At 40.5% G+C, this 9804-nt stretch overlaps 1 protein-coding gene across 1 annotated transcript in view; it reads left to right on the top strand.

The window, feature by feature from the left end:
• Positions 1-5292, top strand: part of Ipo7 (importin 7) — a 71482-nt gene extending 66190 nt beyond the window's left edge. The window contains exons 24-25 of the mRNA XM_013028777.1: positions 2505-2621; positions 3373-5292. Of these exons, the coding sequence (XP_012884231.1) occupies positions 2505-2621; positions 3373-3470 (215 nt within the window). The 3' untranslated portion in view covers positions 3471-5292. The remainder of the gene's footprint in view (positions 1-2504; positions 2622-3372) is intronic.
• Positions 5293-9804: the final 4512 nt, after the last annotated feature.

Below are 9804 nucleotides of genomic sequence, written 5' to 3'. Positions count from 1 at the left end.
AGCTCTCCAGCTGAAGGCTAGAGCTCTACCCCTTGAGCCACAGTGCCACTTCCAGCTTTTTCTGCTTATATGGTGCTGAGGAATCGAACCCAGGTCCTCATGAATACAAGGCAAGCACTCTACCACTGATCCACCTTCCCAGCTCAACTTTCTTTTTCTATTGTTACTATAAAAGTGATACACAGGGATGTTCCATAACTCAGGTAATGAGTAGGGGTAGAACTTTGATACAGAACTGTTAACCAAGTTTTAAGTATTCTAAGACCATGACAAAACAGTTGTCATTTAATTTTTTTTTCCTTTGTTTTTGGTTTCCGAACAAGTCCATAATAGAGTAAATTGTAAAGCCTTTTGTCTTGATAAACATGTTTTTGTTTCTTTTCCCCAGTCATGGGGCTTGAATTTGGGGCTTGGGCACTGTCCCTGAGCTCTTTTGCTCAAGGCTAACACTCCACTACTTGAGCCACCGTGTCACTTCCAGAGTTCAATCAATTGAAGATAAAATGGCACTGGGCACTGGTAACTCATGCCTGTAAATCTTAGCTACTCAGGAGTCTAAGATCTGAGGATTGCAGTTCAAAGCCAACATGGGCAAAGGTCCATGAGAGGCTTATCTACAATAATGCACTCAGAAAACTGGAAGTGGTGCTGTAACTCAAGTGGTAGAGCGCTAGCCTTCATCTGAGGAGCTCAGGGATAGTGCCCAAGCTACGACCGACCTTCCCTCCACCTCCCCTCCCACCCACCTCCCCCAAAAAAATGGCTAATGGCTAATTGATGGTTTTTGGGTTTGAACCAGGTCCTCATACATTCAAAACAACCACTCTCTATCACTGAGTTTTATCTCGTGTCAGGAAATGCATGTTAAGAAAGTGTGGGAGCCTGGAGTTGGTGGCTCCTGCCTGTAATCCTAGCTATTCAGGAAGCTGAGATCTGAGGATCTCCCAGCAGGAAAGTGTGTGTTGTCAGGCTTGAACTCTGGGCCTTGCCTCTGTCCCTCAGCTCTTCAGCTCAAGGCTAGACTTCTGCTTGAGCCATAGCTCCATTTCTGGCTTTTTTTGCTTATGTGGTGCTGAGGAACCAAACCCAGGGCCTCATGCATGCAAGACAAGCACTCTACCCACTGAACCACCTTCCCAGCCCAGGTAAAACTCTTATCTCCAATAAACCACTCAGAAAACTTGAAGTGAAGCTATGGCTCCAGTGGTAAAAGCTAGCCTTGAGATGAAGAGCTGAGGGATAGCGCCCAAGTGGAGTTCAAACCTCATGACTGACAAAGAGAGGCAGGGATGGGGGGTGGGGGGAGGAAGAGAAAGAGAAATAAAGTGTGTCTATCCCAAGACTTGAACTCAGGGCCTAGGTGCTATACCTAAGCTTCTTTGCCCAATGTTAGCAGTCTACTACTGCTCCACTTTCAGCTTTTTGGTTAATTGGAGATAAGAGTCTCACTGTCTTCACTGCCCAGGCTGGCTTCAAACAGTGACCCTCACATCTCAGCCTCCTGAGTAGCTAGGATGGGCCATAAACTAGTAGGGCCAAACCTAGGACTGGCAGAAAAGAAGGGGAGGAGGGGGTAGAGAGAGAGAAAGAAAGAGAAAGAAAAGGAAGGTTGATTTTTTTTGAGTAGGCCAAACAAATTAAGGATTTGTTTTGTAACATTTATCTTTCTCCTGTCTCTACCTAGTGTTTTTAGTATCTTTTTAAGTTTAGTACTAATTTTTTTTTTTTTTGAAATTTGGTCATTTCCTAAGTTGGGTTAACTGTGAAGCTTTGAAGGGAGTTAATTTTATTCCTGAAGTCTTATTTGATTACTTGTGTAAAACTGAGTTGTAGACAATCTATTACCAATTATGAGAGCAATTAGATTTTTTTTTAAGGCCGGAGGTAAACTGGACTTCTTATCCCCATTATCTTTTTAAAAAAATTGGTAGGATCCATCAAGAAATTTATTTATTCATTTATTATTTATGCCGGTCGTGGGGCCTGAACTCTGGGTCCAGGTGCTGTCCCTCAGCTCTTCAGCTCAAGGCTAGCCCTCTATCACTTGAGCCACAGCACCACTTCTGGCCTTTTCTGCTTATGTGGTACTGAGGAATTGAACCCAGGGCCTCATTCATGCAAAGCAAGCACTCTACCATTCAGTCACCTTCCCAGTCCCCTTTCATTTCTTTTTACTTTAATTTTTAAATTTTCTTAAATTTTTGTTAGTTGTGGGGCTTGAACTCAAGGCTAGTGCTCTACCACTTCAGCCACAGTGCCACTTCCAGCTTTTTTTCTGTTTATATGGTGCTGAGGAATCAAATCCCAGGGCCTAATGCATGCGAGGCAAGCATTCTACCATTGAGCCACCTTCCCAGCCCTCATTTCAAAAATCACTTAAAATTCCTGATTCCTTGAGAAATATAAAATAGAGCAGAATTTTAAGTATTTTATGTGACTGAATTGAGAACAAAATAGAAAGGAACATCATAATGCTCTATTTTCTCCTGTTTGTTTCAACACAGCTATTCAGAATCGTAATCCTGTGTGGTACCAGGCTTTGACTCATGGTCTTAATGAAGAACAAAGAAAACAGTTACAGGACATAGCAACTCTAGCTGATCAAAGAAGAGCAGCCCATGGTATGGGAGTGAAATTAACCTCTCATTCGTGTGTGTGTCTGTCTGTCTGTCTGTCTGTCTGTCTGTGTCTGTGTGTGTGTCTGTTACTTTGTAAAGCTTTAAAATTTTATGAAAGGATTTAACATTGAAGGCATGTGGCCTATGTGTGTAGCTGAGTGAAATTCTTGCTTCACACATGCTAAACCCTTTTGTCCCTCTCTAGCATTCCAAATGAATTAATACAAAGGTACATAGCTATTGCAGGTGCTTGATATTCTGCTGAGAGGTTTAGGAGAAATGACCTTGGTTTTTTTTTTTTATAGTTTGTTGATTTTTAATATATAAATGAAAGACTACTTTGTGTAGAGATTGAATATTGCTTTTCAGCTCAAGGTGATGGTTTGATAATGGAAAGTTCTGTTGCAGACATGGGTTTTTGTTTGGTGTTGGTTTGTCTTTGGTCTCAGCAATGGAAAATTTACTTCTGCATAAGGTTGTGGCATCAACCAAAAATCTGACAAACAAGAACACAAGCTGTGTCCCTATTCATCCCTAAGGAAACAGACCCTGCCTCTTAGCTTAAATTGGTTGAGCTCAGGTTCACAGTCTGCTCATAATTGGCTAGTCTGATAGGATAAAATTCTTTACATAAGGTGACTTTTTTTTACATAGTGAACAGAACAAAGTCTATAATATACACTAGATTATCTTCTATATAGTACACATTTGGAGTTGGAGAAAGACTAAAAGTTTTCATTTTTTTGTTTTCTAGAATCCAAAATGATTGAGAAGCATGGAGGATACAAATTTAGTGCTCCAGTCGTGCCAAGTTCTTTTAATTTTGGAGGCCCAGCACCAGGGATGAATTGAGTATATCACTTTCTTTCCTGCTGTGTGATTGTAGTGAAGAGCTTGTGTTCCTCCTAGTAGTGGTTCCAGAACTGGTTCATGTTATCTATTCTAAACTAATTGATCAATAGATGGACAAGAAAACCCCAGGAGGTGGGACCTGATCATGCAACCTGGCACTGGAAGAAAAACCAGAGGGATTAGGGTAGGGAAACTTGGGGAGGGGGAATTTTCTTTATTTTTTGAAGAAAGTAAGATCCAGACTCTGAAGCTTCAAATGACACTGTGGAAATCTGAAACGAGGGGATGTCATGAAGGCAGCTTTTCTTTTTCTGAGGAAAAAAAATAGGCATGGGCTACAGGACTATTTAAAATGTCTCATTTACAGTATAAATCTCAAAGGTAGATGTAATTTTTACACCTATGAGTATTCAATTTCTGTCTCTTACCATTGGGTAACCTTTATATGTAAATATGATAAGGTAATCTGATAGCCTTATTCATTCTCTTCATCATTTCATTCATCAAAGATTGTTCCCGTGTAGATTATTGGACATTTATTGTAGCACTACATAACTGATTTAAAAATCTGTAAATGAATTAGCACTTTCATATTGAAACAAGCCTGCTAGCCTATGTATAAAAGCAAAAATGTTTGCTGTTTATAAGAAGGGATATAATGGGGTGGGGGTGGGGTAATTTCAGGTTAATTATTAATTTAAAAATGAACTAGCAATTTTGTACCTGGTAACTTTGTGGTGCACTCACCTCTGATAGTGACTTGAATTCGGTATGTAAAAAGGGGTTAGTGATATTCATTGCTGCTAAAAATGGCAACTCCCTCTGTGTCCTCTTTTTTTTTTTTTCTTCCTTAAAGCTCTCAGTGTACAAGTGGATATTTGGATATAAGACCTTACTGTAACAAATAGGAAAGGTAGTATCTGAAGCATGTAAATTGGATATATGAAGTTCTACTCTTAAAGAGGTGATCTTAGAGTATGGCTAACCATCTATATATGCAATCTATTAAAAGAACTTAATTCGGCTATTATGTCGTGATTTGATTGCACTTTTGTTCTTAATTATCTCCTTCCCATTGGCCTGTTTTTATCTTGTATAAGTACACAAAATACACACTTCATTTGTTCTTTTAAACCGGCCTATTCCCCTTTCTCCATGTTTTCTACCCCTCTTGAAGATTGTGGTATCTGATGTTAACTACTTAGGCTGAAGGCACATGGTTCCCTCCCAAAACCACTATTGATACCACTGCAAAAACAAGCCAGCAACAGGACAGTGTAGAGAGGTTGGGTTGCTTCCCTCTCTTCCTAACTGCATGTTCAAAAAAAAGCTTTTACTGATCTTAAACATCTGTAGGATGACTCATACATTGGATTATTTTTTATATACATGTATACACAAATATTTCAAATTGAAAGCAACATCTCAGTGGATTCAAAACTACTACATGCTGTTGTCTAAAACAGATTAGAAAATTTATAACTGTAAAATGAAATGCACATATTGATATTTAAAATGCATAATTAAGAAAACTCATTGGTGTTGTGTTTTTCTTGTATACCAGTAATTTAGCCACTGCTGTTGGCACTGTTTGGTTTTCTATTTTAACATTGAAGGAGTGAAAGTATTTCCTATATTTATGAATTTACTACTAAAATCTTGGGGAAAAAAATGTCTGTGTGGCTGAAAAATGTTAATCAAGTGTGTTTCTACTCCCTTTTCCCCCAAAGTTGGACACCAAGTGTATCTTAGGTTGCTTTAGGGGATTTCACAATTATATAAAATCAGTAAAATAAAAATGGAGTTGTGTATTACAACGTTGTCTACAGAGTGGAGCTCTGAATACTATTGACATTCTGGTCTTAACTTTTATTTGTCCCATTATATCTAGTCTACTTTATAAGATTTCAGAACTCACTGCTCTTTGAAAATTCCAGGTTTCACATTATTGTTACTGGAAAAAAGTATCTAATAAAGGTTTTAGTTTTTCCCATGTACAGAACAAAAATTCTTGTTTTCTGAGATTTTGTTTAAGGAAATGTGTATTGGCATGGAAAAGAAGAAAGATTTGTCTCGTGTCATATAATCCAATCTAATCTCTATAGATGTTAATTGAGACATATTAATGTTTAAATTGTAGTTTCTAATGTATCAAATATATACCTTAATCTTTATGATTTCCTTAAATTTCTTATAGAGATCTTAAGTCATAATGCTTGGGTTTGTATACGATACAGTACTTTTTGTACATATAGTTGTACATAGACCTTCTTTTTTAATGATAAAGCCTTACCCAGAGTTTTTTGGCCATGCTAACTTTTTCACTCTGCTATACTTAGGATGAAACAAGAGGTAGGGGTGACCTATATGCTGCTTTGAAACAAACATGAAAAAAAGGCCTTAAAAATGTCATTAAGTGCTGGTGGCTTATGCCTATAATCTGGAGGTGAAGATTTGAGGATCCTTGTTCAAAGCCAGCCCAGGCTGAAAAGTCTCAGTGAGATTCAGCTCTACAACTGGCAAAAAAAAAAAAAAAATGCTGACAGTGGTCTTGAGATTTGTTGCTCAAGTCTAGTACTCATCACTTTAGTCACAGTTTGACTTCCAGCCTTTTGATAGTTAATTGGAGATGAGAGTGTCAGGAACTTCACTGCCCTGGCTGGTTTCAAACCATAGTCCTCAGCCTCCTGAGTAGTTAGACTTACAGGTGTGCACCACCAGGCCCTACTTTCCACGTCGTACAGAGGTGTTACTTTTTTTTTTTTTAATGTCATGTGGCTTGAAATCTGGCCCTGAACACTGCCCCTCAGCTCCTCTGCTCAAGGAAAGAGTTCTCCTACTTGAGCCATAGTGTCACTTCCTGTTTTCTGGTAGCTTATTGGGGATAAGAGTTTCACAGCCTTTCCTGTCCAGGCTGGCTTTGAACCAGGATCCTCCAATCTCAAGACTCCTGAGTGGCTAGGATTAAAGGTATGAGCCATCGGGCCCTGGCATGCATTTCTTTTTATTGGAGAGTGTCTCCCTTTTCTTCACTTCCCTGTAGTTTTCCCCTTTTTTCTGCCCACAAGTTACATAGATCATTTTCCATGTAATGTATACTGAATAGCATGATTATATTTTTTCATCCTTCCTCTATTTCTGTATTCCCCTTTTACCCCCCAAAACAAATATCATCAACAATAACAAAAAATGTTTCCATATTCTGAACTTTGGGGTTCTCCCCTCAGTGTATCATGTAGTCTATGTGTGAATATGCCTAGATAGATGTCCTACATAGGTTATATCCAGTTATAGTTTAGATGTAACTTCCACATATGAGAGAAAACCTATGCTGTTTGTGTCTCTGAGTTTGGTTTACCTCAGTATGGCTTGTTCTAAGTCCATCCATTTCTTTGCAGATGACACAATCTTAATTATAATGGATGAGTAAAATTACACATATAAATGCCACTTTTTTTAGCCATTTATCTGTTGTTGGATCTTGGGCTGTTTCTATAACTTAGCTATTGTGAAAAGAGCAACAGTGAACATAAATACACAGGTGTCTTTACCATATCCTGACTTGCAATGACTTGGGTAGGTGCCAAGAAAGTTTTATATACATTTAACGTTTTCAGTGAGGTTGAACCTGGGTTCACACTTGCTGGGAATGTGCTGTAGTGTTTATCATGTCTCCAGCCCTGGTTTTGCACTGAATGTTTCCTTTTTGTGGTAGTTGTTGGCAATGGAACTTGAACTTAGGCCCTGGCTACTGTTCCTGAACCTTTTTGCTCAAGTCTAGCACTCTGCCACTTTGAATCACAAGTCACAGTGCCACTTCTGGTTTTCTGGTGGTTAATTGAAGTTAACAGTTTTATAGACTTTCCTGCCAGGGCTGGCTTTGAACTGCAATCCTTAGATCTCAGTCTCTTGAGTAGCTAGGGTACTGGCAGGAGCCACCAGTGTGCAACTAGTTTCACTTCTTGTTCAGGTGGTGATTTCTTTTTTTTTTTTTAATTTTGTTTTTGGGTCCGGTCGTGGGGCCTGAACTCTGGGCCTGGGTGCTGTCCTTCAGCTCAAGGCTAGCACTCTACCACTTGAGCCACAGCGCCACTTCCAGCTTTTTTCTTTTTGCTTATGAGGTGCTGAGGGCCTCATGCATGCAAGGCAAGCACTCTACCACTGAGCCACCTTCCCAGCCCCTCAGGTGGTGATTTCTTTTTGTGCTAGTACAGGAGCGTAAATTAAGGGCCTGAGCGCTGTCCTCTTTTGCTCAAGTCTAGTGCTCTACAACTTGAGTAACAGCTTTATTTTGGACTTTTGCTGCTTAATTGGAAGAACTAGTTGACACAGAGTTAACTGCCTGGGCTATATTTGAATCATGATCCTCTGTGATCTGCACTTTTTTTGGGGGGGCGGAGGGTCGCTTGTGGTTCTTAAAACTCTGGGCTTGGGTGCTGTCCCTTAGTTCTTCAGCTCAAGGCTAGCGCTCTACCACTTGAGCCACGGTGCCACTTCTGGTTTTCTGGTGGTTAATTTGAGATAAAAGTCTCACCAACTTTCCTGCCCCAGATGGCTTTGAACTGGGATCCTCAGATCTCAGCCTCCTGAGTAGCTAGGATTACAGGCCTGAGCCACCAGCACCCAGCTGATCTGCTTATTTTTAAAGGGTTCCTGTTATAGCCCAAAATGACAAGCTACCCACCCAGCTTCTATTTTCATGGAATTTCCCAAAGTTTTCTGCCTAGGCTGGCTTGAAACCATGGTCTTTTCTGGATCGTTTTGGGGCTTGAACTGTGGGCCTGAGTGCAGTTTTCTGATGGTTGATTGGAGATGAGAGTCTCATGGAGACTTTCCTGCCTGAGTTGGTTCAAACTGTTATCCTCAGATCTCAGACTCCTGAGTAGCTAGCTAGATTAAAGGCATTAGCCACCAGTGCCCTGCTAGGAACCACAGTCTTGATTACAACAGCTTTACATATCACTAGGATGTCTTGTATACCAGCTATTGGTTGATCAGGTCTCGTGAACTTTTCTGCCAGGGCTGGCCTGAAACAGCAATCTTTTCCATCTTTGCTTCCCAGATTAGCTAGGATTAGAGGCATAGTCCATCAGCACTCAAGTGTTTTTTGTTGTTGTTGTTGTTTTTGTAGATGGGTCTGGCTTTGAACTCAACCCTCCTGCCACAGCTTCATAAGCAGCTGCACTGTTCCTCCTTGAGAAGCTGAGGATCCAACTCAGTTCCTTGTTTGTGTACGCTCTTTCTACTGAGCTATATCCAGGCCCACAGTATTTGTATGTGTGTGGGAGTACTAGGGCTTGAAGACAGGTTTATGTCGCATCCCTTAGCTTCTTCCTTCATTACTAGCCATCTACCACTTGAGCTACAGCTCCACCTCCAACTTTTTAGTGGTTAATTGGAGATAGAAGTCTCATGAACTTTTCCCTGCTACATTCAGAGCTCAGCAACTTGAGTAGCTAGGATTACAAGCATGAGCTACTGGCACTCAAATTAACCAGTTTTCTACATATGTTTTGTTCTAAAAAATATATAACATGAAGGCTGGGAATGTGGCTTAGTGGTAGAAAGCTTTCCAATATACATGAAGCCCTGGGTTTGATTCCTTAGTACCACATAAACAGAAGAGGCCAGAAGTGGAGCTTGGCTCCAGTGGTAAAGTGCTAGCCTTGAGCACGGAAAGGCTCAGGGACAGTGCCCAGGCCTAGTTCAAGCCCCAGTACTGGCAAAAAATAAAATAATGGGCTGGGAAGGTGGCTCAGTGGTAGAGCGCTTGCCTTGCATGAATGAGGCCCTAGGTTCGATTCTTCAGCACCCCATAAGCAAAAATAAAAAAGCCAGAAGTGGCACTGTGGTTCAAGTGGTAGAGCGCTAGCCTTGAGCTGAAGAGCTGAGGGATAGCACTCAGGCCCAGAGTTCAGACCCCATGACCAGACCCCCTGCCCAAAAAAAAATTTTTTTAATTAAATAAAATAACATGAAGAGCCAGGCACTGGTGGCTCATACCTGTAATCTTAGCAACTCCAGAGGCTGATATCTGAGGATCATGGTCTTTCCCTGGCAGGAAAGTCTACTTGACTCTTTATCTACAATTAACCACCAGAAAACAGGATGTGGTGCTGTAGCTCAAAATGGTAGTGTATGAGCCTTGAGCAAAAGAGCTCTGGGACAGTGCCCAGGCCCTGAGTTCAGGCCCACTCCCCCCTCTCCCCCAAAAATACTTGTGTATATTACCTATCAGACTAAAGGGATAAAATGTTAAATGCCTTTTTTTTCTTTTGCTGTGTTGCATTTAACTCTTACTGTAAGATGTATTAAGAATTTTTTTTTGGGGGGG

Source organism: Dipodomys ordii, unplaced genomic scaffold (genome assembly GCF_000151885.1).
Source record: "Dipodomys ordii isolate 6190 unplaced genomic scaffold, Dord_2.0 Scaffold113, whole genome shotgun sequence".
In the NCBI taxonomy this organism is placed as follows: Eukaryota; Metazoa; Chordata; class Mammalia; order Rodentia; family Heteromyidae; genus Dipodomys; species Dipodomys ordii.
The sequence above is the reverse complement of the archived record's forward strand: the minus strand, read 5'-3'. Positions and strand labels throughout refer to the sequence as shown.